General features: G+C 45.5%; 4 protein-coding genes, 1 long non-coding RNA gene and 1 other non-coding gene across 8 annotated transcripts; 2 read left to right on the forward strand and 4 right to left on the reverse strand.

The window, feature by feature from the left end:
- Nucleotides 1–818: 818 nt before the first annotated feature.
- RhoGAP93B (Rho GTPase activating protein at 93B) lies at nucleotides 819–15,603 on the reverse strand. The gene is made up of 14 exons (NM_142682.2): nucleotides 15,027–15,603; nucleotides 13,868–13,958; nucleotides 6,072–6,463; nucleotides 5,892–5,971; nucleotides 5,652–5,823; nucleotides 5,208–5,548; nucleotides 3,845–4,952; nucleotides 2,938–3,780; nucleotides 2,736–2,879; nucleotides 2,495–2,675; nucleotides 2,314–2,430; nucleotides 2,129–2,252; nucleotides 1,911–2,065; nucleotides 819–1,846 (listed from the first exon to the last, which is right to left on the reverse strand). Exons 1-14 carry the CDS (start codon nucleotides 15,044–15,046, stop codon nucleotides 1,622–1,624), a joined length of 3,993 nt encoding a protein of 1,330 aa, NP_650939.2. The 5' UTR covers nucleotides 15,047–15,603; the 3' UTR covers nucleotides 819–1,621.
- On the forward strand, nucleotides 6,568–13,520 carry lncRNA:CR44178 (long non-coding RNA:CR44178). 3 transcript variants are annotated; one of them, NR_125218.1, is made up of 2 exons: nucleotides 6,568–6,722; nucleotides 12,725–13,520. It is a non-coding gene; the product is annotated as a long non-coding RNA:CR44178 (long non-coding RNA). The 3 variants fall into 3 exon arrangements; NR_125219.1 differs by lacking the exon at nucleotides 6,568–6,722 and adding an exon at nucleotides 12,538–12,664; NR_125220.1 differs by lacking the exon at nucleotides 6,568–6,722 and adding an exon at nucleotides 12,538–12,664 and having other exon boundaries at nucleotides 12,730–13,520.
- A 401-nt stretch (nucleotides 15,604–16,004) lies between the features above and the next one.
- On the reverse strand, nucleotides 16,005–19,494 carry CG7044 (uncharacterized protein). The gene is made up of 6 exons (NM_142683.3): nucleotides 19,225–19,494; nucleotides 18,971–19,154; nucleotides 17,566–18,910; nucleotides 17,297–17,501; nucleotides 17,066–17,238; nucleotides 16,005–16,998 (listed from the first exon to the last, which is right to left on the reverse strand). Exons 1-6 carry the CDS (start codon nucleotides 19,346–19,348, stop codon nucleotides 16,105–16,107), a joined length of 2,925 nt encoding a protein of 974 aa, NP_650940.2. The 5' UTR covers nucleotides 19,349–19,494; the 3' UTR covers nucleotides 16,005–16,104.
- Nucleotides 19,495–19,783: 289 nt separating this feature from the next.
- Nucleotides 19,784–20,665, reverse strand: asRNA:CR46045 (antisense RNA:CR46045). Its single transcript, NR_133427.1, has one exon.
- On the forward strand, nucleotides 19,975–22,889 carry Tbc1d22 (TBC1 domain family member 22). The gene is made up of 6 exons (NM_142684.3): nucleotides 19,975–20,437; nucleotides 20,499–20,694; nucleotides 21,198–21,366; nucleotides 21,420–21,951; nucleotides 22,362–22,585; nucleotides 22,658–22,889. Exons 1-6 carry the CDS (start codon nucleotides 20,053–20,055, stop codon nucleotides 22,790–22,792), a joined length of 1,641 nt encoding a protein of 546 aa, NP_650941.3. The 5' UTR covers nucleotides 19,975–20,052; the 3' UTR covers nucleotides 22,793–22,889.
- Sec15 (Secretory 15) lies at nucleotides 22,822–25,748 on the reverse strand. Its single transcript, NM_142685.3, has 3 exons — nucleotides 25,594–25,748; nucleotides 24,412–25,529; nucleotides 22,822–24,347 (listed from the first exon to the last, which is right to left on the reverse strand). Exons 1-3 carry the CDS (start codon nucleotides 25,667–25,669, stop codon nucleotides 23,241–23,243), a joined length of 2,301 nt encoding a protein of 766 aa, NP_650942.1. The 5' UTR covers nucleotides 25,670–25,748; the 3' UTR covers nucleotides 22,822–23,240.
- Nucleotides 25,749–25,780: the final 32 nt, after the last annotated feature.

Consider the following 25,780-nt stretch of genomic DNA (forward strand, 5'->3'; position numbering starts at 1 on the left):
TATGCAAAGCCTGCTTTCCAAGATATGAAGGAAAGGAAGCCCATACAACATGCTACCGAGTGCACTTGTAATCCCCGGACATATCACTTCGACGCTTCATCATGAGCAGACACTTGTTGCTCTGCTAACTGATAGTCAGTTGTGTGATCCCCGACAAAATCCCATCGATATAACGTTTTGCACCCGAAAAACCCAACTGACGGCCATTTTGTGACATATCACAAGGTGAGTATTCAAATTTATCAACATGAATGGTTCGAATAGAGTATTCGGGGGTCTGATGGTTGGTCAGAAGGAAGCTCTCAATGGTAAGTAATGACCATTCAAAAAGTATTTTGTACTTTACAGAAACAAATTATAACATAATAATGAATAGTTAATAATGAATGGTGAATGGTGATAAAAATAAAATCGTTTTTCGGTGCTATGCGATAACTAAATGCGACCAATTCGAGACATTGACGAGGCCTACTGCTCGATAAGAAGCCATGGCCTGGGGGGCTTATGGTCGTCAAGTGAGGCTAAATTATTAGCAATTATCAGGAGACAAACGGTTTGAAATGACTTCGAAATTGGGCATAAATAATTGTGGCACGCATTAATAACAGCAAAGAAAGAACCGGCTGAATTTGTAATCCCCTCCAATGGGCATGTGTTTCGATGACAAGATGTCGATATTGTTTCCAACTTCATTTTACATTTATAACTTTATTCGATCGCCTCGCAAGCTGTAGGTTTCAATACATATATATATATATATATATATATATATATACATATTTTCACTTGACTTGTTCTCCATGAAGTTGCGTTTGATTCGAACATTATCATATTTATTTATCTTCATTCTTTTATTTATGCAAATGAATAAATATTTGTATATAGCACTACGTTGGCTGCGAGTAATTAATAAGCATCATTTCATCATTGACCTCTTATTGCATTTGATTCACTTATCTCTCTCTCTATCGGCTCTCCTTTCTGATCATCCTTTGCATATAGTGTACATACATAATAATATATATAGAGTTTAATTTAAGTTATCGTTAGCTTTATTTTATAACTATTTATAGGCTTCGCAAGAAGTTATTCAAGGTCTGCTTTGCTTCGCATTGTTTGAGAGTTAAGAGTTTGAGTTTCTTTGAGTATTTGCTTGCTTGCTTGCTTTGATTTAAATTCCATTTAAAGAAAAACAACAGTTAAAATGCAAAATAAATTAATTCAACTACAATTTGAGACATAACTAGGCATGCACACATTGAGTTCTCAGTTTTGGATTCATCTTTCAGTTATTTTTGGTTTGAAAAAGCACTACGGGTTACAAGATCGTCGAGTATTTGGGGTTGTTGCCATTGTTCTGAACAAGCTTCCTAGTCATTACGAAATAAAATTAAATCCATCGACTTTTCGTCCTGATAGCAATTAGTGAGAAAGTTCGAGTAGCAAACGAGTTAAAGTTAAAGTAGGAGTTAGGATTAATCTTCATCATCATCCTTTGTATAAATACAAATTGAGTTAAAGTTAGATTTGGTAGGTAGTAAGTTAGGATAGGTTCATAACGATTTGCATATTGGTAGATTGGTAGGCAGGTCGTTTGCCCTTTTGGATGGCTAACAGACCATTAGACCAGATTGGCCACGTGCGTTGTGTCCATGTGCTGAATTAAGGTGCGCATGAAGGACATCTCTTTGCGAGCGTTCTCCAGGATCACTTTCGGATCCTCCGATGTACAGCGCAGGCAGTTGGGCGCAAACACCATGGCCAGATTTGAGGAGTCCATTTTGGTGCAACTCACCACCTCGGGTATGGCGAATTGTTGTAGGAAATGTATTAGATACGTTAGAACCTGAAAGCAGAGGTATTTCTTAATTTCACAGCTCCTTTAGTTTCGCTAAAAACTTATGACTTACCAGCTGATTTATTTCAGGCAACTTATTAACTATTTCTTTGGCTTTGTCGGGATCCTCTGTGTTTACGCAATCTTCGTAGTAGGCATCCGGTATAAGTGGATCGTACAGTTCTCGGTACCACAGCTTAAGCAGACTGGCTGGCGTGTGTGCATCAACTATGAAATGGGGTAGAATATTAACATTTCATTCAGTAGTTCTTATAAAGAAGTAGTACTTACCCAACGTGTTTTTGTAATCAGGAACATCCCACCGATCCAGGCGGTTCTTCATGCAACCTACTTCATCCACATCCGCGGAGACTCGAAAGATTCCTTCAGTCTGCTTTCCATTCAGCAGGAGTACCTTAAAGAAAGAAAAATATTTATTTAGAATGCGAATTAAAGTTCGGCAAACAATAACGTACATGCTCTGATAGTGTTGTCTGTATCCAGGGCAGCTTACGGAAAGGAAATTTCTCTTTTTGGAGATCCATGACTTCAGAAAGCGTGTTACCAAACATGCTGTTCCTTAAGATTTGTTGCTAAAATTTCAGAATCGAGCAATTATTATAATTTCTTCTTACTTTTTTATGTACGATTAGTTACCCGCGCTTGCTCCACCTCATCTACAGTTGGCTTTTTGGCCATTCGGCGTCCACTGCTACCTATGCGATCCAAGCGGCGACAGCACACAGTTGCGTAGTGCGAGATTTGCACATGGATGGGCCACTTGCTAACCTCCATGAAGCACGTGGCAAACGATGGATCGCGGTGCCGATTGACATAACTGCAATATAAAACATCAATTATAAACGAGTTACACGAATTTATATATGAAGTAACTGACTTGAGCAGCGTCGGTTGAAACGTGGGCGAAGGGGGTACGTATGACAGACAGATGGCCATCAGCTCCCAACCGCGGATGAGCGAGTCTCTCTTGGGATTCTCTGTCGTTTGCCGACACAACTGGACATATAGCTCGTCTCTTAATCTGCAAAGAACACGACTTAATTTATGAGTTTATATTTATTTCATGTTAATGAACTCACTGCTGCTGTGGTAGGGATGCACTGATAATTTCTATGGCCACTGAATTCAGAGTCATGCCTATGCGCGCCTTGCGATCCGCCATGTAGATCTGCACCAGCTTAAACAGTTCAATGGCCGTCTTCTTGTCCGCCTTGTCCCGGGACAATGCCAACATGGGTCTGCTAATCGCCTCCGCCGTCCAACTAAGCATGTCGCGAACAGATGCCTTTTTCCGGAAGATTCCCTTTGAGTGCAAATTCAGATTGTCGGCAGCGAATTTCTCTATATCACATTCTTTCATGCAGGCCAACGTAGGTCCACCCAATCCCAAGTTGCCCATTCCTGGCGCCCGTTCGCTGGGTGGAAAGATTTGCTGGATGGTGGGCTTCAACGAGGGCGGAGCCATCTTGTGACCAGGTCGGGAAAGACTGGCTGGCGTTACAGTGCCTACGGTAACCTGCTGTTGACCGGCAACGGTACTGTGGCCGGTCTCTTCTTTGGATGATGCAGCTGGTCCCGATCCCTGATGACCGGCGCCAGCTAGACGTGAAATCTGCCGATTAGGGGAGGGCAGGGTCTGCGACTGCTTCTGCTTAGTGTCGCTCGGTTCCAGGTGCAACTGCTGCTGGTGGGGCAGTGACGGCGGTGGAACGTGATGTCCATGACCGTGCCCAGAGTAGGGCGGAGTATTGGAGTAAAGCTGCTGACCGTGATAGCCGCTTCCGGCAGAGGGACTGTGCGATACGGTGTCGTAGTATGAGATCTGGTAACGAGGCTTTGGCTTGGGGGCGGTGGCGGTTGGAGCCGAAGGTTCTGTCGCATTGCCGCCAATTCCCTCCAGCACAGCCTCCACGTTTTCAGAGCTAAGGCATAGATAGAATACAAAGTTAATTAGGCTCTAAAAGAAGAAATCAAATCTATACTTACATATCTTCCCTTCCGGCGGGATCGTGCGGCGGATACATGTACGCGTAGTAGGATACGCTATCACCCATATTGGCGTAGTCGTCGATCATGCCGTAGTTGTGCTCCAGATAACCGCCATGCGTATCCGATCCGCCGTCCGAGTCCTCGTTGTCCGGTTCGTGTCCTGAGAGTGAGTGTTCCGACTGGCTATCCGAGTGGTACGAGTCCGAATCTCCGCCATCGCCACCACGGTATTCATAGCGACCGGACAACTTTGCCTGCTCGATGATGTAGTGTTTGAGAGGCAGCAGGTGGGGCATTTCCTGGTCCCAATTGGTGTACAAGGGCGAGGTGTTCCCATTGTCGTACTCCACGTCGCTGTTGTCAGCCTGCTGTTGATAATGATGCTGCTTTGAGCGCCGCTTCTCACCGCCTGTTACTCCCCTTCCATCGCCACTCCCTCCGCCCACATGGTAGCCTCGTTTGTCCAGACTAGAACTGGCGCTATGTCGCAAGGAGCTCTGTCCGGGATAATGATGCGACTGCGAACGGTTCGCCGAGGAGTTATTTGACTTCTGGCGCTGGCGGGCAGAGTCGTTGGAGCCGCGCGACGAGTGCGTCAGCAGGCCAAGATTCTCTGTCCCACCTCCCGGTGATATAGGACCCGATTTTCCCAGCGAAATCCTTTCCAAACTCAGCAAATCTAGACTGTGACTCGGCTCCTGCAGGCGCGGTGAATGCTGCAGCTGTGGCACCGTACTGGTGGCACTCGTCTTAGCCTGCCGCGAACTTTTTGTCTGTGGACTGATCGGACTCTGCGGACTAGAGTCGCTCGAGTGCTTTTTGTGGCTGCTGCTGCCGCTGCCCGCCGTACTGGTGGCCGTATTGCTGCCACTGGCTCCACCTCCGCTCTTGGTTGCATTGGTGGTGTGGCGGCGACGCGAGAGCGGTGTGTTTTCCACTGACTTGAAGTACTTTTCGTGCATTGAGTCATCGCTGGCAGCTCCTCCATTCGCTGCTTCTGCGCTGCTCTTGCGGTAGGATTTGCTGTGGTGGCCAGCGGCGGCGGGATTGATTGAAGAGGACATGAAACTGCCGGAGCGGGCCAGCGATACTTTGTATTCGCGATCTAAAAGGGTTGACAATATTTAAAATAAACATAAATCATTTTGCTTTAAACTTCGTTTGGCTGCATTTGAATTTAAGTTTACTCCTACTACATATGTTTCATAATTACTCAATTTATAGGGAAATTAATCATCTTCTTCCTCTGCCAAAGTGTTCTTATCTAGCTCATTAGCAAATTTTTCGAAATTCTTAATAGCTTATGCATGTATAATTCTAGCAACCAAACGAGTTTAACAGCATGGAAAACTTCTCGTACCGCCTCCGTAGGACTTTCCCGCTGGGGCTCCGGTGCCAGCAGCTCCTCCGCCACTACGTTGTGCGCTTCTCTGCTGATGCTGCTGTTGTGCGTAGTTGTATTGTGCAGCGGGCGCTGCATCCGGCGACATCTTCTTCTTCTGCGACTGGGGCGTGTGAATGGAGTGTGTTGGCGAGGCAATGTCCGACGACTTGGAGGAATAGCCCTGCAGGTGGTTGGGCAGCAGCTGATGATCAAAATACTTGTCCCCATAGCCACTGCCACCGGCGTAGGATGAGGATGTGGAGGTGCTGCCATGCGGTAAATTATGCGAACTGGTGCTCTCTTGCAGCATCTCGAAACTGTAAGGCAATCCGTAACCCAAGCGCAAGCAGAGATGGAGATGTGGGTATAAAAGCGATTTAAAGCCGATGAAGTGATGGATGCCAAACCTCAAGTACTTACGCTCCATTGTCCTTGCCACCGCCACGCTGCTGCTTTTGCAGCGAACCCAGACGCAGGTTATCCGGATGTCCTGACACCGGAACGCCGCTGTCATTGAAGCGCCTATAGCCATGCGCACTGGACAGACTAGAGTCGCTTGACTTGCCCGATTCCTTATACTGATTGCAGGAGTCTGTCAGGTTAGAAGGATGTTGATATGAGTGAGTCACCAGGATGTTGGGGTTGACTCAAAGCACTTACCTTGCGAACGCCTGGAGGCATAGCCCTGCGGATGCTGCTGCTGCATGTCCATCGACCGGGATGAGTCACCAGTGCTAACGCTGCAAAGTGGCCCAGAATGAAATGTAAACATATTCGAGTGTAAACAATGCGGCAGCAGACCCCAAATGGAGTTACTCAACTCAAGGCGAGCCAACTCACCGAAAGCTTTGACGACCACGTGGACTAGAGATCACTTCGCTGCTGGTTAGCTTCTCCTCCGAGCTCGCCACCGTACCGTTGCCACCGCTGATCCTCTGCTGGCCACGTCCTTTCTTGTTCGGTCCCGACATGGGCGAGGGATGTTGCTGCTGCTGGGAAGCGTGCTGCACCTGCTGCTGCTGCTGCTTTTGGGGCGTTGTCTGCTCGCGACGCTCGCTGGGATCGGTGTTCTGCTTGAGCGTCTGCAGCTTCGCCAGCGGAATGATGTCGCACTTACTCGGCCGGTGCCACACGGTCTTCTGCGTGGCCGCATTGTAGTAGTAGAACCGCTGGGTATTCGTATCAAACAGTTCCCACCACTGCGATGAGTCGGTCCGCTTAATTGGCACATCCTGTAAAGCGAGAACGGAACGGGAATAAGTTACGTACTACAAACGGGAGCGAGAACGGAACGCGGTACGCGTGGCAAAATTAGTTTGAATCGTTGTCATCTCTCATCGCAGAGAGTAGTCGTGCGTGTGGGATTGTGCAGTGCGGAATGGGATCGCTGGTCGTGGAATTTAGGATTCCTATTGCGAGGGGGAAGGCAGCACGTGGACCGTGAGATCGACGGGCGTTGATTAGATAAGCACACATAAACGTAAATATGCCGTAAGTTGAAGCTTAAACCAATCGATGCATAATTCCTGACCGAAAAATGTGCCTACTGTTTATGCAAATTATCAAGAAATATTACTATAGGTTACTCTTCTCTCATGAGTATAACTCAGAATCAGAAGTATAACTCTAGAATCTGCTTATATATTTCTATTCAGTTTCTTTGCTTTTGAAATGAAAACCATTGAGAATTATTCTAACGTCCACTTCTTATCACTAGCAATCATCGTTGAATTCGCTCATTTCTATACAAACCCAACTACTACAACCATATTGCACATATTGAAAGCATTACAATTTCTGCACGTTTCAACATCTGTCTCACAAACGTATGTAGTTTCATCAGAAGTGACACCGGACCCAATGACATTGAGCTCGAGTGGTGGCAATGATGAGTTTCAATCCGCTAAAGCTTCGGCGGCTCCATTGTTGCTGTTGCATGGCGCTGGCTTTTATCCCTCCTCTTGAATTATCCAACAATTACACAAAGGCAGATCTATTTTGGTATCTCAGCTCGAGAGCTTTTCTTCGGGCTTAATCAGCAAACTCGAGCGCACAAAGAGTGCGAGTGGGTGTGCCTCTGAGTGTGTGTGTGTGTTTATAATCTCAATCTGAAGGGTTTTATCAGCCAAGTAAATACAAATACAACAAGTGCTTGCCAAACAGGAATGCCCGATCCCCTCTGCCTTTCCGCCTGCTGTAGGCTACATGAGCCTTGTGTGACATCAGTGATGGGAAAGGTATTTACTTTGCATTAAGTTTGTGTACAAGATGTAATGTACCTAGGATTCTAAGGAAATTGCAGCCAAATCTCTTGACTACCAACGGATTACCTAAGATTGCTGCCATTTCACGGACAATCCAGCCAACAATTTAAATAGCTTGAATAGTCCTTGATAAGGACTATAAGGACTCCTTATAAAGAGGATAATTCTGATCGATTGATCATTATCATATTTAGTGATGTTTTTAAGACCCTAGATAGCTCATTTGCATCTATTATATTTCGAATTACATTTATGTACAGCTTACAGCTTTTGAACACTAAACTTTAGTTATACGTTGTAATGCACATACATCTCTGATTTTATCCTCCCTTTAATATCTGGCCTTGATGGCGAGGCGCGTGTGCTTAATCCGCTTCATCTCGCTCACTCCTTGCTACCCATCTCTGTCTTACCCAGAAGTCAGGGTTATTTCTGCAAAATGCATGCAGTAAGAGCAGCAGTAGCAGCAGCAGCAGCCATAGCAGCAGCGTTGACCTTGAACTTTTGCGCTGCAGATGCGTTCACTTCAGACTGCTGGGAGACCCAGCTCCAGCTGCACTTGCCCGGGCCAGTTGGGCGGTGGAATGTGAGCGGTGGGAGGTGGGTGGTGGTTGGTCCCTGACCCACGCCCTCTTTTAATTCAGATGCCTGCTGGCGTTCTGCTGCACTTGCTTTTGTGGTTGTAACTGGCCACAGATATATGGCAACAATAACAATGCCCAGGCCCGCCCACCGTTCAACGCCCAACGCCCATTGCCCATCGCACCCCGCTGCAAATGGAAAGCTTTCGGCTTGGCTGCTTTTCATTTCTGGTTTTCATTTCCATTTCGAAGCGGCGCCCCGATTGCGTTGCATGTTGCATAATTTGTGGGCGCGACCAGACGACGATTGGGTCTGGAGGGGAGCAAGGCCACCCAGTGGAGATGGGCCACTCAGATGCTACGTCGCCTCGTTACGCTTTTCGCATTGTTGGCTTTCCAACTGCCAGTCAGTAACTCAGTCAGTCAGTCAGTCATCCAGATAGTCCTCCCTCCATTCGCGCCACCAATGATCCGATTCCCCGCTGCCTCCAGTTAAATGCGAGATGAACTATAAAAAGAAACAAACAAGCGACTCGACCTCATTTTTCGGCCTGCTACAAAATTCTTACCTAACTTTTCATAATTGTGGAATATGAAAAACAATGCCCTACATCTTAATCACACAACGGTCAGCTGGAATTTGCCCATTGTGTTTGTTGGAAGTTGGTGTGTAACCAATTAATTAAAGCATTTAAACGGTGCCTTTCACATTTTCATTTGTTATCATTTCATTTGCAATATACAAGAACCTTATTTAATTAAGTATATCGGAAAGCATATAGGCGTTCTTTTGAATTGCTGACTAAATATTCACTTTCAACTGATTAACTTTTTTAATATTTCCTGAGATTTCTTAACTAAGATGTCCAGAGTTTCACTAAAAACAAAAGGAAATCAGACTGTCAAAACGATTTATTTTTCAAAAATATGCAAATTCCTCATGGATTAAAGTGTCGGAATGATTTGACTCTGCAGAACGTACTATACGTATGATTACTCATACGCCCTGTGTGAGCAGAGATGAAAGGCCTATATGCGCAGCAAGAGATATATACTAGTAAATAAATGTGATTCCTACTCCAACAATTGGGGAACAGACTTGGCAAATTATTAGATTGATATGATTTAATCGCGACCCGATTAATTTCCTGAATTGAGCCAAGCGTTATATATATATATATACATATATAGTAGATCCCCCGTTTAATGCATTCCGTTTCGTTATCTGCCATTCAATTTGCCAACCATTTGGAGTACAGCATGTGGCATGTGTGTCTGGCGCTTATTGAAAAACAATTACAACTCTTAATCAGCGGCAAGTGGGTCGATCAAGACGAAAAAAAAAGCGAGGCACGCACAAGATTTCTAATCGCTCGGAGTCTAGAGTTCCTCGTATACGAGAAGACTATGACCGAGGTCAGTTTCGGACCCAAACCACTCTTCCTTTCATCTGCTCATCTGTTCATCTGTGAATCATGCAGCGGGAAAACAAGCAAATGATATTAAATGAGACGCAGACACACTGGGGTAAAAACAAACGGAAAGTCAACGCGCAGCTTTCGGTTGCCCCCGCCGGAAAATTAGGTCATCATCAGAGCAAATTTTGAAGTCCAGCGTAGATCTCAAAATAGAATCCATGGAGGCGATAACATCGTCTCTTTAAATTCGAATGGAATGTGCCGCCAAAAATCGAGAGCAATGAATATAATTGAATTGAACCAAAGCAATATGCGTGTGTAGATCTGACTTCAATTTAAAGTTTGCTCACTTTTCTCGGCGCATAAAAACAATCCCCCAATAACTTCATCCAGACGAAAGCAATAACAATTAAATATCCGATTTATAGATTAAGGCTTTGCAGTTATCGCCGAGTTGGGCACATGTTTCACATTCCCGCCAGTGAATCGGAATGCAGATCGCGATACAAATACGTATTTATAGATCAGTGAGCAACAAAAGAGCCTAGTCCTACGCTTATTTACGATATGGGGCTACTAAATAGCTCCACCATAGTTCAGCAACCCGGAAAATCAATTCATTCATGGGGGATCTGCGTTCGAAATTGATCATCAATCAACTGCACGCACTGACAAATAAAAACGCGTGATTCGCTTTTATGATGGATAAAATATATATGTTATAAGTTATACAAGTTCTTAAACCTACTGCATTTTCCAACAAAATACAACTAAGCCGAAAAAAGCACAAAATCATTCGCGTTGCTTAAACTCAGACAATTTCGCCTCCGGGGGATTTGGAAATTTTTAATGTATCTACGCCTGCAAGAAGCTCCGAACGACGAAATTCATTAGCAATATTTATGCACATTTAATTGACTTCGTAATTGCTTTCAAATTGTGCCAAGCAAAGCGGAAGAAGTCTGTATTTAGCTGTGTGCCTGTGTGGATCCGAAAAGCACACTTTGGCCGCAGAGACAGGAAACCAAACTTGGCCCAAGAAGGCAATGGGCGATGGCCAAACGACGAGGAGGAAGACCGGGTGCCAAGGAATGCCTCAAACTGAAGTCTGGGATCATAGATAATGCATGACATGCATATTCAGCAAGTCGGTATATGAATATTGAATTTATTAAATCAAGTTACACAATACTAGGTATTATTCTATAGGTACCAATTTCGGTATTTCTATTTGGGAAATTCAATTCAATCTATAAATTCTGGAATATGGATACCAATACTCAAAATAGATACCACACTCTTCTGATCATAGACAATCTTACGAATCAAACCACTTCTTTAAGGTTAAGTCTTGGGTCTAATATCCCCTGAGTAGAATGGGTATACAGCGACCTCACTGACAATTGAAATATTTTGTCGATTGCGTAGCCCAAGAGCCTCCATTGAAGCGAAGAGGAAGGCCCAGATCGAGGTCTGACCGTTTTGGAGGAGGCGCCGCATTTGGTTGCACCACCTCCCTCTGAAGGGGGGACTGGGATTGCGGCTTGGGGATTGGGCGAGAGCAGTTGGAGCACATGGAGCACTTGGATGACGCCGGCGGACGCACGTGAACATCCAATGAATCTGGTGCCCACTGTCTCGGGGTCTTGAGGCGGGTTTCGTAATGTGAAACATGAAACGAGCAATGGACGTGCAACTTGTGGGCAACTTTTCTTTTCTTTACTGTTTCTCCCTGCCAACCGGAAGTTTTACAAAGCCAAATGGGCAAAAAGAGCGACAAAAAAACAGTATGAAAAAGTTGACAAAACGTCGAGAGGCAGGGAAGAAGAGGGAGGGCGGTAATTTCGAGTTATAATATAAAAAAAAGAAAGGGGAGAAAAAAGTAGACGGTGTCCCAGCGCAATTGTGAATAAATTTCAAATCACGTACAATGAACGCAGCAGCAGCGAGAGTTGTAGTAGTCTTGTTGTTGTTGCTGCTGCTGCTGCTGGTGACACCAAAGGGAGCTCGGCTAAAACAAAGCGCTGCAAGTTGGCCAACACAAGCAGCAGCGAAAAAACGAGAACAGAATGTTACTAATTTAAAGCGAGTTAGAAGTGAGCGAGGGTGGAACAATGAGTACGCAAAGGGGTGCTCGGCAAGGTGGTGCAGTCACCCCAACTTTAATAATGCCATTTTCACGCCGCCCTGCATAAATTGTGCGGATTATATGGCGCAGTGAAAAGGATTCACTTCCTCATCGTCACGAGGGGAAGCAGCAACAATTGCAGTAGATGCAATCAGATACTGAAATCGGGGGCAGGTCTTTATAGACCTTATCTAGTACTTCGGAAGGGGCAGAATGCAGTCGGAAGTGTCGACTTTGCGCTGATAAATTCACAAAAGAGACCCACGAATCGAAGGTATGGTATGTTCATATAACAGGTTGAGAAGAGTTTGTAGGTCTGCTTCTTATGCGGGAAATGCTTTATTATTTATACATTGAAATAAGTAATAATTAACATAATATAATATTATACCAGATCTAAAATTTATAGAAACTTACGCTAAACAGCTGTTTACTATTATAATGTAACTTTCTTCTGATATATTCCTACAGATTACGTTAATTTTAGTTTAAGAAAAGTTGTGAGAAACAATTCCATTGATACTTTAAGCATATTATGATTTTCTTTATCTCCTCTCACTCTCTCATTCACTCTCTTTTTGGCCGAAAGCCGTGTTTGTGAGGGCGGAGGGGGGTGTAATCAGAATGCGGATGACGTAGTCGATGAGTCAAACGGAGAGTGAGAGTGACAAAAACCGAAATGAAGTGCACATAAATAAGCATTCGAAGAGGGCAAAAGAGAGAGCGAGAGCCCGGCGACTGCAGCAATGCCTTGTTGGTAAGATAACGGGGAGGGGGAGAACGGAAGAAGAGCCGCAGGACGAGCAATAAATCATGGCTTAAAAACGGACCTATGTAACACCCACTTACAGACGAAGAAATTATTTGAAAGTTGTCAAAAAGTAAGCGTTTTGTTCTCAGCTGTTTATTTTGGGTGTGTTTTCAAAAAATTGTTGAAGAAACTATCTCAAATTACCTTTCAGTACATATATTGCATAAATATCATTTAAGCCTTGAAATTTGTAAGATGTTACAAAACATTTAAAATAATTACTGGATATGTGTATGTACTATAACTAAATATTTTCCGATTGCGTTTTCTTTGATTTAACTTCTTTTTTAGTGTAGCTCCTCACGTAAGCCTTTCCATTATGGATGCAGGACATGCACTCTACTGCACACCAATACCTTCAGAAAACTCCTGGCCAAGTGTGTGCAATCAGGAGCGAAACGAGGACATTGCAGGCCAAAAACAAAATCAATGAAATTCCCCCTACTTCCTTTGGCAGGAGGTAAAAAGAGAAAGGCCAGGGGGTAGGGTATTGAAAGAGGGGTGGCCTGGTTTGTTCGTCTGGCCGATGTTTGCCTTTCGGATTCGTCCTGCAGGCGAGACCAAAGTTATTAGTCCGCAACACCTTTTGGCGTTGCCGCATTAGCCAAACAGCATAAAAAATGCAAGAAAAAAAAACACCATGCATTTAAGCAAACAGACAGCTAATGGTTTTTCTTTCGATGGCGTCTGAAAAGGAAAAGTTTTGCGTTCACATAGGGAAAATATTTGCACTGAGGCATGAAAGACTGCAACATTTCCTCCTTTTACCCAGCTGTTATATCAGAACGGTTATGATGATGCGCTCACCATTCGACAGTTATTTTAATATAATTAACCTTGGTCACGCCACTTGGCGAAGTGGGTTACGAAAAATTTGCAAGCCAAACACAAGCAAGAAAATTGCGCAAACAAGTGACCCCGAGTAGTAATTAAACCGCCAGCCGCACAACAAGTTACTCATCTAATCAATGAATTGAGCGTGGTCACTGAACCCCATAAACATAAATAAGTGTTGCGTAAGATAAGACGTGGAAACTGTTGACTTCCTATAACTATAATTATTAACCGATGAATAATTCTCATATTCAAGTCATGATGTTCGTCTTAAATCTTCTCTGAATGCATAAAGAAATATATATAATGATGATATTACAAAGATATGGATAAAAGTAATGTAGATTTGAAAAGTTTTTGAAGCGGAAAATATATTTAAAGTGGAATATTCTTTTTAGAGCTATAATAAATGATGAAACCCAATAAAACCAATTCAAATATGTGGCAGAAGAAGTGAGACATTAAATCAACAATGTTTTCATTTGATTTTAAGATATTGTTTGAGTCACAGATGGCTTCCGTTCGGAACTTAATTTTAGAGCAGTTCTTTGCTGATACACATATGTATGTAAATATACAACTTAAGAGACTTGTACTTACTTCTGGTGGATCCCAAACACACTCGCCCGTGGTGAGATTGGCGTACATGTGCTCCTTGGTGCGAGGCTCGATGATTTCTACCCATTCTATTCTGCTTATCCGGAGCAAAGAAGGAGATGGGGATCCGGAGAAGCCGAGAAATACACATAAATAAGACATAAAATGCGATTGCTTCTATTTTCGAGCGGCCGAAAAATGTATCTCAGGAATGCCAGCCGCCAGTCAAGTTTCTCGAGATTCGAAACTTGCTGAAAAACGCCCTCAAAAGCGGCAGCAAAAATCAACAACGGGCGAATCCCCCGGCAAACCAATGTTTCATTCAACATATCATGGCATTCATTGAGGCAAATTAATAGGAGATACCAAAAAGTTTACCAAAATCGGCATTGTGCGTAGCATCTTAATGTGTGTGTGTGTGTGTGTGCCGGTTTTCCCCCATTCAATTGGTCTTTTCTCTATGCCGACAAACATATTTAGTCGAGCATTATCCGGTTTTTCCTTATTTGAAAATTGCAGTCCTGACACACTCACACACACACTGGCCAAGAATGGGAGTTGGGAGAGAGTGGGTGAGGTGAGTAAAAGAGGGTGTAAGTGCTGGTAGTACTCTCTCTGGCTCTCTCCATTTGGCACATTTGGCGGACGACGCTTGTTGCCGCGCCTTGCCAGAAAATCGATTTTGCAGGCGCCTCGGGCCACAAAAAGAGCCAAAAAGTGCATAAATCAGGAATTTAATCAAGGTAAAGGAAAATGCACGCGACAAGCGAGAGTGAGAGAGGGAGACTGGGAGAGAAACTCGCAGGGAGGTAGAGTCGCCACCCACACACGCATTCTCACGGACGCACACACATACTCCGGCAGGCAAATGCTGTTTCTTCCGCAGTCATTTTCGTCTCCCTCCCACTTCCACTTGCACGTCCACGCCCACCATCTCCTTTTTCCACCCACTCGAACTGCATGGAAATTAGCTGCACTCAAGACTGCCATTTATTTAACAAAAGCATCTGCAGCTGGTCATTGTTGTTGCTGCTCTTGCTTTCTTAATAAATTGTATACACAATTTCGACATTCGCGTTGTCTGGAGATTGCCGTATTTGTTGTTGCATTTCTTTGCTGCCGCTGATGGTGGTGTTGTAGTTTGTAGTGTAACGGCACACACCTTTCACAACTTGAACTCATTTTTTTCTCTGCTCTTTATTAGGGGGCTGCTGCTGGCGGTTTCTCTAGCTTGTTGTTGTTGCTGCCTCCTTTTGCTATTTCTTCTGCTGCCGCTGCTGCTGCTTCTTGCTCCTTTCCTACACACACACAGGCACACTCGCAAGCACGCACACACCCCGAACGCACTTTATATATATAAATATATATATTATTTTCTTTCACTTATTTTCGTTTCGGCCGCGACAGCGAATATGCAATTTTCCTCTCAATTGATTTTTTCTACACACTCGCACTCCTTTTCACATGCGTGCAGTTTATGTTGCTATTGCTGCTACTGCTGCTGTTGTTGTTATTGTTGTTCTGGCTGCCGCTGCAGTGCAACTTGTAACACTTTCACATTTATGACATAATGCACTGGCCATATTTTTGCTTGGCTCTCCGTTTGTGCAACTGCATGTTCCCAGTGCTTTTTTAATATTTATGCAGCAGTGCGTGCAAATTCGAACGCGAGACGATCCGCTTTTCGCTGCATCTATGCGCTGAAGATGTGCTGCAGTCGATGGGCTCGTCGATAGTGGGAAGGCTCGGTGCCGGCACTATCGATTCCCAACACCATACGATAATATCGGCTAAGTTATCAATATCGAAGTTTACTATATTTCGGGTTTTTGCGTTTTAAAAATTGGCAAATCTACCTTATACAACATTTTTGTAAGAAGTAAAAAGTAGTTTCTCTTATGGATGCATCGATAAAAACTCGGCTCACATCGCTCTAAAAGTGTGTCACCACCAACAGAAAACCAAAACAAACACGACGCGAACAGTGTGACCAGCACACCAAAAATTAAAAAAAGGAACAAAAACGTTTAAATATGGGTCGTCTTGATTTGAAATATGTTTAGTCATTTAAAACATTGTTTTGTTACTGTATTGTTATTTATTTTATCTGCGCCGGCGAAATAAAATCTCATTTTATGTTCAAAACGTAGTTATCAAAAATATTATCTATTTCACGGAAAAAACTTTTAGCTTACTTCACAGAGAGGTTTTTTTTGACTGGAAAACGGCTTAGCTCGGAATTAGTAACAGTCCGAAATCATGTTCTCATCGTCGCGCTTCAGCGCACCGAGGATGTCATCCAGCAGGGAGGTAAAGTTCTCCTTGCACTCGAACCACTCCTGGTGCTGCTTAACCAACTGGTCCAGGTCAATGGTCTTGAGCTCCTCAAAGAACTGCCGCAATGGCACCGCGAACTGCTTATAGTAGAACTCATCGATGTGCCGCTTCTCCGCTGTTTTCCCTTGCGCGTTTATCTGCATCTGGGTCTCAAACGCCTTCTCCAGGAGCTGTGCATCCTGCGAGTTCAATATGGACTCGATGACTTCGTCCGCCTCGGTGGGATTGACCGGTGGCTGCTGTGGAATCGGAGTTGGCTGCGGCTGGGACGGGAAGTCGAATCTTGGCCGCTCTCTGTCTGAGAGCGGCGATCTCATTTCAATCTCCTCCATTATGCCCTTGTAGCGCTCGAACTTCTCCGTCATGGTCTTGACGCCTTTAATGAGGAATTCCAAAACCTCCATTGAAGTCTCCTCGCGCAGGCACTTGAGTAGGATGCCAAAATATCCGTACTGCTGTACTTCACCAAAAACTTTGGCAATGCTGGTTTGGATCTCTTTCTCCGTCAGCGTGACAATCTTCTTCTGCTCCTTAGAGAAGGTCACTGTGGGAAAAGAGCCATCTATCATGCCCTGATTGCTAAACTGGCGGTAGAACTCGCGGCGCCAAAAATTTAAAGCATTCAGCTTCACCTCCGTGTGATGATCCCCGATTACACAATAGTTGAGGGTTGAGAAGAGGGTGTTCTTGTACTTCTCGTGGATCTTGCGGTGCTCGTAGATCTTCATCAGCGTAATCACGGCCTCGGATCTCACGATATCGTTGGTCTCCCGATACATTACAAACAAAAGATGGTCCTGTCGAGAATTCAAAGTGTTTAATTAATAATTTTTTCCGAGTATATGTGTAAATAGATTAACTCACTACAAGATCGAGCTGGCTTAGACCATTCTCCCACAAAAGGTTTATGGAGACCATTTGGGAAAGACACTGGAAGGCAGACGCTCTTACATAGACTTCCGAGTCATTCTTGGCCATTTCGTAAACTATCGGGGGTATCTTTGAGTCGATTAGAAAGCGTTGGAAGGCGGGAAACTCTGTAGAAGCAACGTATCATTAATGTTAGGCACTACGTTAAGATAATCACACGCTTACTGATGCGGGAGATACTGGCTATAGAGGTGGTAAGCTCCAGCGTTGTGTCACGCACCTCCCACATTGTGTCGTGCATTCGCTTCACAATAATGGGACCCAGACAGACCAGCGCGGAGCCCTGCAAGTTGTCCACCAAAAGAGCCATGTTCGGTGAAAGGAAATGCTCCACAGCGAGTTGGACGAGCTTCAGCGCTTGGACAGTGCACTGCAAATGAAGAATCACATTTTACTATTTTAACCCGCTAGAAATGAGAGTTTGTTTTGCTTACCCTAGCATCCATGCTTGTGTTCTCCAGGACAAATGCCAGACAATTGACCAGGCCAATGGTCTCCACCGACTCCTTCCACGTGATCTTAAAGCGTTCGATCAAGGTGCGCAAACCCACCATTACGGAATGCAAAACTTGTGGATCGTTAACGACCTGTTCGGTGCCCCGGGGGTACAATTTTAGGTAGGAGCTGCCCGCGCTGCTCACGCTGTGACAGTCATCCTCCCCATTATTTGTGATGACACTCATGGCCACTGCCTCGCGGAGCACATATAGCAAAGCTTGGCACACAGTAACCGCCTGCTCTCGATCGAGAACGTTTTCCAGGGCCAACAGGCTATGTATGCACTTGTTTGCCAGGCCGGCCGTCACCAAGCCAACAGCCATGCCGTCTGCAGAAAAGAAGTTGTCCCGCATTGTGTAGCAGAGCCGCAAGGTCTGTTCGCAGGAGATCTCCAGCAACTTGACAACATAGGCGTCGAAGAGCTCTATCTTGCTCTCCTCGTCGGCGATCTTCTGTGCGTACTTCATGGAGAAGAGCAACGGCAGCATGTGAAAGCAGATTAGCTGGTTTTCAAACGTAACGCGCTCTTGTTGGATGACAATTTCCTTGGGCGCACGAGGTCCAAGTTTTTTCCAAAGTACATGATTGAGCTCCGCCAACTTCACAAAACTCAAGCCGTCCTTGCGGGTAATAAGGAATTTCATGAGATTAAAGAATGCCAACCCGAACTCGGTGAACTCCTCCGACGGCTCGGTGGCGTTCGGATTCAGCAACTTTTCGTGCAACAGCAGGGCAAAGTTGTAGCTGCTCAGTGTGGTGAAGATCTTCTCAGTAAAGTACGGGTTGTGGGTCATATCGATCAGCTTCCAAACGGTAATCTCGAAGTCGTGATGCTCCTTGAGCAGGATGATCAGAGTGGTGCGCTCCTCGAGCACCAGCGTCTGCTGTAGTATGTAGGACAGTAGATCCAGTGTCGACGAGATCTTGTGCAACATCTCGTTGTCGTCCACCTTGACGTGGATGCGCTCCACGCCGTCGGTGTTCTTATAAAGATTGTCGTGAATCGGCTGCATAATCTCCGACAGAATCTCCAGGGTAACAGCCTTATCGTGCAGCTTGTCGCAGGACTTGTACACCATGTTGTAAAGCACTTGGCGGGCCTCCCGCACCACGTACAGCGTGTGATCGTTGTTGGAATACTGGATGAGCAGCGTCCAGATCCGGTGCATCCGCAGAAAGGCCAGCCCCATGCTATACACGGTGATGGCTTTCATCAGACGTATGCCACCTAACTTAATCGATGGGCTTAAGTTGTGTTCCCTCTGTAGTAGTTTCACTGCTCTAAAATGGTAGTCGATTATTTTAAGAGATTAGAGCCTGGTTTTCTATCCTACCATTTACCTGTTTACTATATCAAGCTCTCTTAGGCGCACGATCATCCACTCGTTGTTCGCCAGAAAACTGGTCAGATTCAGCATGAAGGATATCACCTTCGGGTGGATCTTTTTGAAGTCCTCGGTCACCGCCGTGATGCACCTGTCCACCCATTCCACCACGAATGGGGCCTGCAGCACAAAGGCATTCTCTGCGGACAGATGGGATTCATTTGAGGATTTAAGGGCAGATTGCGGGGCCACTCCGATTGGTAAACTCACCCTTGGCCTGCAAGTGCGTGAGGAGCTTCTCAAAGTAAACATTGTTCGTAGTGGAAAAGTTCTCGCGTAAAAATATGTCGAATATCGTTCGCAGGCGCGACAGCGTCTCTTCTTGCTTTTGCATCTTGCTGTTTCCACACTGACTGCTTAAATGGCGACTGCCCCTTATGGCATAGTTTTGGAGCTTGCAATTGATCCACCGAATAATGAAATCGTTGATTGCGGGTTCTGGTTCTTATCACACCGAAAGACACTTGTTTTGTATTGAGTGGCCGTGTACGTTTGCAGTCGAAATCCAAAGCGCATTCGCCAGGGTTGCCAGGTGAGCGGTCAAAGTCACGCATCGAAACATATAACGGTGCATAGTTTCCCTTTTATTCTTTGCTAATAAGTAATACCATTACTACCATTAATTAAAATTACCTAATTATACTACTTAATATTGCAGAAAGAAGAACTCTGTACAAAACATTTTCGTTATGTTTATACCTCAAAGATTACGGTCTTTATTAAATATTTTTTAATTACATACCTTTTTTCCATATTTCTAAAAGCTTTTGCATAGAAAAATGTCTTGAATTACGAGTTTTCATTTTTAATCATTTATATCTCTTGATCGACTCGTCGGAACTATACTAGGTTCACTCTTCTCCACAAGTAATGGGTATCAATATGGTTCGGTTTCGCACCAGTCACTTGATCACGATACGCTCTCATCACTACCAAGAAGTGTCGTGCGGTGAAAGCCGTAAATAGTTGCCATGGTCACACTGTTTTTGATGCAAAATAATATAATGACGCTGACATAGAATCGGCTCTAGGGAACGTATGATGGATAACAATGTAGAGCAATTAGCAGGAAAGAGCCAAACTGAAACAGCCGAGTCCACAGCAGCAGCAACAGGAACAGCAGGAGCAGGTGTAGCAGTAGTAACCGTGGCAAGTGGAGCCGGACCAACGCCCGGCGCAAACTCCTCGACCTTTTGGAAAAACAGCGGACGTCGAGTGCCCGGACGACCCAGTCCCAAGCGGGAGCTCGAGAAGGCGGCGGCAGTTGGGGTAGCGGTCGGTCGCGGCGCTGCCCCCGGATCTGGCATGGTGTCCACCTTCACCGAGTACCAGAAGTCGGTGAGCGATGCCTGGGACATGGGTGACGACGAGTTCTGCATCATCAGCAGCACGGAGGCGGCTGCCGCGGCCGTTGGAGCTGGCGGTGGGTTCCGCAACCCCGATGGTTTTCCTCAACCTCTGATCTCGTTTTGATCCCCCAACAGATGCGGCTCATTTCTCCCGGCAAGTGTCGCAGACGGTGGCTCTCAACGTGATCGAGACGCACTCTCGAAGCAACCAGAACCATAATGCATCCCGGTCAGCAAACGAAAGTGGCGCAGATTTGGTCCCAGTCAGCAGTAGCTCGACGGACGACTGCAAGGAAGACCGTAGATCTCTGCCGGACAGTAATGAAAACAGGTGAGCGGCGCCAACTCAACTGGGAAGTCAAAAAGAAAGTTGAACCCAATGCCTGCAGTTGTGCAAATAAGTCAGGGGTGTAGAGCGGATCGAACCCGCTTTCTGAATTATTTCCTAGGTGCTATTTAAAAAGCATTAACGTGTTTATTATCAAAGTAGAAACTAAAGATATGAAGAATTCCGTCATATGGGAGTTGAAATACTTACAATAGATTCAAATTTTGAAACGGTACTTTACAATATACAATATACAATATTACTATGTAATTAGGTTAAAATTACCTATATATGTTGTTAATCATTGGGGCGCTCCTAACTTATTATTGCCATTCGCCACGTTTTAACGAGTATTAACACCAACTTGGCAACCGCTCCTGAAGCATTTCACTTTCTTAACTGATAGCCACTCCCAGCTATTCCCACAGAGCAATGTCGGGAGACGCGGAACTAAGACCGAAAGTAATCAAGACTTCAACGGTTAGTAATATATATTGCCATTTCAGATCTAGATTGAGGAACTACCCGGGCAGACCGCAATTGCAGAAGATCAGCTCGAATTGCCAGGACAGCGAGTACGAGACGAAAATTGAAAAATTCCAAGTGGTGCTAGACTCGCCTCAACTGGACTTGGTGGCCCTCAAGAAGATCAGCTGGTCTGGCGTGCCTCGGAAGGTGAGAATCGAACAAATATTTCGTTGTGTAATTCTAATTAAACCGAACTCCAGATGCGCGCTGTCAGCTGGCGACTCCTTTCGAAGTATCTTCCGCCTTCAAGTGAGCGAAGGATGGCGGTGCTAGAGAGCAAGCGGCAGGGCTACCAGGACCTCAGGCACAACTACTTCCGGGTGGATAGCCAGGATGAGACGCAACAGGACACATACCGCCAGATCCACATCGATGTGCCACGAATGAACCCCCAGATTCCGCTCTTCCAGCAGCAGCTTGTCCAGGAGATGTTCGAGCGCATACTCTTTATCTGGGCCATTCGCCATCCTGCCTCCGGCTACGTGCAAGGCATCAACGACCTGGTCACGCCCTTCTTTATCGTCTTTCTACAGGAGGCCTTGACGCCGAATACGGATCTCGAAAAGTACGACATGTCCACGCTGCCCGAGGAGACTCGAAACATTATCGAGGCGGACTCGTTTTGGTGCTTATCTAAGTTTCTCGACTGCATTCAGGATAACTACATCTTTGCCCAGCTGGGCATACAGGAGAAGGTTAACCAACTCAAGGATCTGATACAGCGCATTGACGGTGAGTGGGAATGCTTTACCTTTGCCCGTAGATAGACGCCACATCAAGATTACCTTACAATAAAAGTGATCAAATATAGATAGAGATATGTTAATGCTCTTGTGATAAGATAAATTGGAAGGCAAGCACCATGCCCAATGCCTAAGCAAAGAAAAGCCTCATCAAAGTCAAGCCATTTTGATGTGCCCTGTCAAAGATACCAAGGATGCTTTAAATTTTACATATTTACACACGTTTTTCCAGAAGCCATATGGTGTAAGATAGCTCTTGGTCAATAGGCTATGACACGTATAAACATTTTTAAGATCGCAAATGTTCGGAACAAATAAAAATAATTACTAGATAAGCCAATTGGACATGCAACCTACAATTGCCGAGTGATGATAATAAATTGTAATTTGTGCTTTCAGTGAACTTACATCGTCATCTACAGGCACATGGCGTCGACTACTTGCAATTCTCATTTCGCTGGATGAACAATCTGCTGACACGCGAGCTGCCGCTGCACTGCACCATCCGATTGTGGGACACATATCTCGCAGAGTCTGACGGCTTTGCCCTGTTCCACTTGTACGTGTGCGCGGCATTCCTTCTGCACTGGAAGGAGCAGCTGATGCAACAAAACGATTTCCAGGTGAGTCTCCAGACGAAAAGATCTTCCCTTCCTGCAACGTCTACTAATCATTGCCATCTTGCTATGTGATAGGGCCTCATGTTGCTGCTACAAAATCTGCCAACACACAACTGGTCCGATCGACAAATCAACGTTCTGCTGGCCGAGGCATTCCGCCTGAAGTTCACGTATGCGGATGCGCCCAAGCATTTGGAGACGAAGAGTTGACAAAAGCAACACAAACAACGCATATACGTAACTTAGAAGTTAGTTTATTACGATTTGCGGAATATACCTACACAATACACGTACGCTACATACATCTAATAATTATATACAATTTGTTATTTAGACGTTCCTCTCCGTTTGTTTTCATTCTATGTCGTTTTCGTTTTGTATTTATCAACAATCCGTACGTAGGCAACCGCTAAAGTTCTGCGCTTTTTGTACATAAGAATCAAAAATTCAAAATACAATTTTACACGTTCAACGGGTCGAGCTGTTTCAATTGAAATTTGTCTTTTATAAAAACAAATCGAATCAAATGTAATGAGAACTAAATACTTTTTCCATGTGAAAATTCAAATTAGCCTAAACAATAAAGATGAAAAGCTATAGTTTATGATTACACGAATTCAACAAGGACTTAAAGCGACTAACTACAAGCCTGATATTTCTAATTCTGTCTATCGGCAATGTGCTTAAGCTGCTTGAGCACCGTCTCCAAAAGCTTCTTCTTGTCATTCTTTCGCACCAACGAGAAAATTGGCTTTTTGTCCGCCTCGCGGATCTTTTCCAGTATCACAATAATGGACTGCGGTTGCACCAGATGGTAGCGGTTCTCTTGCTTGCCATAGTCATGGAAATACGTGCTCCATTCCTCTAGAATGAGCAGGTCCAACAGCTGACGGTTACGTAGGAAGTACTTGCTCAGCTCTCCTTCCTTTAGACCAGGCACAGGTTCCGAGGCCGCAAAAAACTCGCACTGCATCAGATCCAAGTTGATTTGTGTGAGTGCTCCCGTGGAAATCTGCTTCACATCCTCGTCATACATGATCGAGTAAATCTTCTCTGCAATGTGCTCGAAGGTGCGTCGGCAGGCCGCCTGGGCGATGTGGGGCAGCTTGAAGGCAAAGCTGTCAAAGGTGCTCTTAAGGTAGGAAATCATGTCCGTAATGAAGGCGGAGGCTATTCCCGGCGGCTCTACTAGTAACCAGTCATAGGCGCTTAGTTCGAAGAACTCATCGATCTTCGAGCAAATACGTAGGCCCACCTGCTTCTCGGCATCTTGCCGGGCCACGTGGAACATGGCCGATGGTGTCTGAGATACGCTCCTCTCCGTGTTGGTCATGTGACACACGAACTCGTCCAGAAACGGCCCTGCCTTCTCCAAGTACTGCGTGTCGATTATGATCTGAATGAGCTGCGTCAGCGTGATGCTCGGCTGGCGGAACACCACAGATAGACAGCCACTGAAACTTCGTGTGAGCAGCAGATTGGCCGCCTTGCGCACCATGGCGGCCACCTCGTTGGGCGATAGGGTGAGCTCCTCGGCGAACTTCATGCAGGCGTACATGAATTCCTTGGCCTGGTGATAAACCTCCGGCACCATTCTCGAAAAGGGGAATTTCTTCGGAAACGGAGCATTTTCAAGCTGTTCCGAGTGGAAGGGGAATCGTTCGATGATGCATTCATACTCTTCCGTGTTTTGTACAACCATGGGCAGGAACTGTTCCTTGTCGAGAATTTCGCGGAACACATGTACCCAGCGTTGCAGTAAAACCTGGAAAGGAAAGCCAAGAGTTTTACAAACAACAGAATGGCTTATAGAATTTCTTAACGTTCACCTCATTATAATGATCCCGCATGTTGTGCAATAGTTCCCAGAGGATGTTCACGGTGTAACCGTAGCACTTAAAGGTGTTGATGGACAGCATAATGAGGTTCTTAATGCGCAGAAGGATATTAGGATCGGTGCAGGACGAAGAACTCATGCTGATTTCGTTGACAAACTTGGTTAACGAGCTGGACCACAGATCCTCCAAATAACTGCTGGTCACGACATCGCCCGCCGTGTTTTTAACGTGATCCTCAACCACGAAGAAGCCAACGATGGCACAGATGTACGTTTTGTAGGCCTCCAAATTGTCGTGCATGTTGGGCGGCGGTTGAAGCACCAGTTTGGCCTGATCCCTGCGCTGCTGACGATAGTCCTTCTCGAAGTACTCCCGCTGACCCAGCACCATGTAGATGTGTAGGCAGCGGTAGATGGGGGAGAAGTCAATGAGATCCTGGGCACTAACGTTGGCACCATCATCATCCCCGCCAGCACCTGCTCCGCCGGCTTCGCCGCCATTCATCTGCTGCATGTGCTCGGCAATGATGGCGTTGATATCACGCTTTTGGAGCTGTTTTGTGTGTGTGATGGCCAGCTCGCCGATGCGGGGTGAAAACTTCCGGATGTTCTCGAGGAACTCTCGAAAGTCCGAGGCGGAAGAGCGACGGATGTTTTCCTTGATTATGGGAATCTGTATCTGCATCTGGGTGGCGAATCGGTAGTTGTGTGTCTTCAAGCGCGTTAGGTGCTCCGTCTCCAGAGTCTCCAGAGTTCTCAGCGCCTGGTAGTACTGCTTGTTCTTTGCCTGCTGTGTGAACTTCATGTAGCACTCCAATGCGGGCAGACAGGATTTGAGTGCCTCGATGGCGCTGGCCAGATTGGATTCGATCTGACGGGCCCGCACTAGATCATTGCCCTGCTGAATCAGCGAGGCGCTGATCTGGCGAAGGGACGTGTCCAAGGAATGCACTTCGTTGTGCAGCTGTTGGGCCTGCGTGCGCACCTGGAGCAGCTCCTGAATTGAATCGATGAAGCCCTGGTAGTACAGATTGCAGATCCGCTCGATCTCTTTGTCATGGCTCCGTATCCGCTGCTCCAGTTGGTCGCCAATCTGCTTAGTGTTGTTGCCTGTCCGGGAAAAAAGGAAAATGGGCGTAAACAAAGTGTGCCAATTGCTTCTATTCGCAGTCACCTTCAAGGATCGAACGGAATGTTGGTCCCCAGTAGTCGTCCACCGCCTCAATGTCTTGCACGGTCACTTTGGACATCTTATAACGCTCTTTTTTCTCTTCTAAACAACTTTTTACCAAACTTTAATGAGCAATTATTTCGCCGACTTATCGGTATGGTATATCGAATATTTACTAAGTGTTATCGAG

Source organism: Drosophila melanogaster, chromosome 3R, assembly GCF_000001215.4.
Source record: "Drosophila melanogaster chromosome 3R".
In the NCBI taxonomy this organism is placed as follows: domain Eukaryota; kingdom Metazoa; phylum Arthropoda; class Insecta; order Diptera; family Drosophilidae; genus Drosophila; species Drosophila melanogaster.

Coding starts and splice junctions, on each gene's coding strand:
- Tbc1d22 (NM_142684.3), top strand. CDS start 20,053: ATGATGGATAACAATGTAGAGCAATTAGCAGGAAAGAGCCAAACTGAA. Junction 20,695..21,197: donor CCGGACAGTAATGAAAACAG/GTGAGCGGCGCC, acceptor TTGCCATTTCAG/ATCTAGATTGAGGAACTACC. Junction 21,952..22,361: donor TCTGATACAGCGCATTGACG/GTGAGTGGGAAT, acceptor TTGTGCTTTCAG/TGAACTTACATCGTCATCTA.
- Sec15 (NM_142685.3), bottom strand. CDS start 25,669: ATGTCCAAAGTGACCGTGCAAGACATTGAGGCGGTGGACGACTACTGG. Junction 25,530..25,593: donor ATTCCGTTCGATCCTTGAAG/GTGACTGCGAAT, acceptor TTTCCCGGACAG/GCAACAACACTAAGCAGATT. Junction 24,348..24,411: donor TGCGGGATCATTATAATGAG/GTGAACGTTAAG, acceptor TTTCCTTTCCAG/GTTTTACTGCAACGCTGGGT.
- CG7044 (NM_142683.3), bottom strand. CDS start 19,348: ATGCAAAAGCAAGAAGAGACGCTGTCGCGCCTGCGAACGATATTCGAC. Junction 18,911..18,970: donor GAGCTTGATATAGTAAACAG/GTAAATGGTAGG, acceptor CTACCATTTTAG/AGCAGTGAAACTACTACAGA. Junction 17,239..17,296: donor AGCCAGTATCTCCCGCATCA/GTAAGCGTGTGA, acceptor TTGCTTCTACAG/AGTTTCCCGCCTTCCAACGC.
- RhoGAP93B (NM_142682.2), bottom strand. CDS start 15,046: ATGAGTTCAAGTTGTGAAAG. Junction 6,464..13,867: donor GTGTTTGGGATCCACCAGAA/GTAAGTACAAGT, acceptor CTCGCTTTACAG/GATGTGCCAATTAAGCGGAC. Junction 2,253..2,313: donor AGACAACACTATCAGAGCAT/GTACGTTATTGT, acceptor TCTTTCTTTAAG/GTACTCCTGCTGAATGGAAA.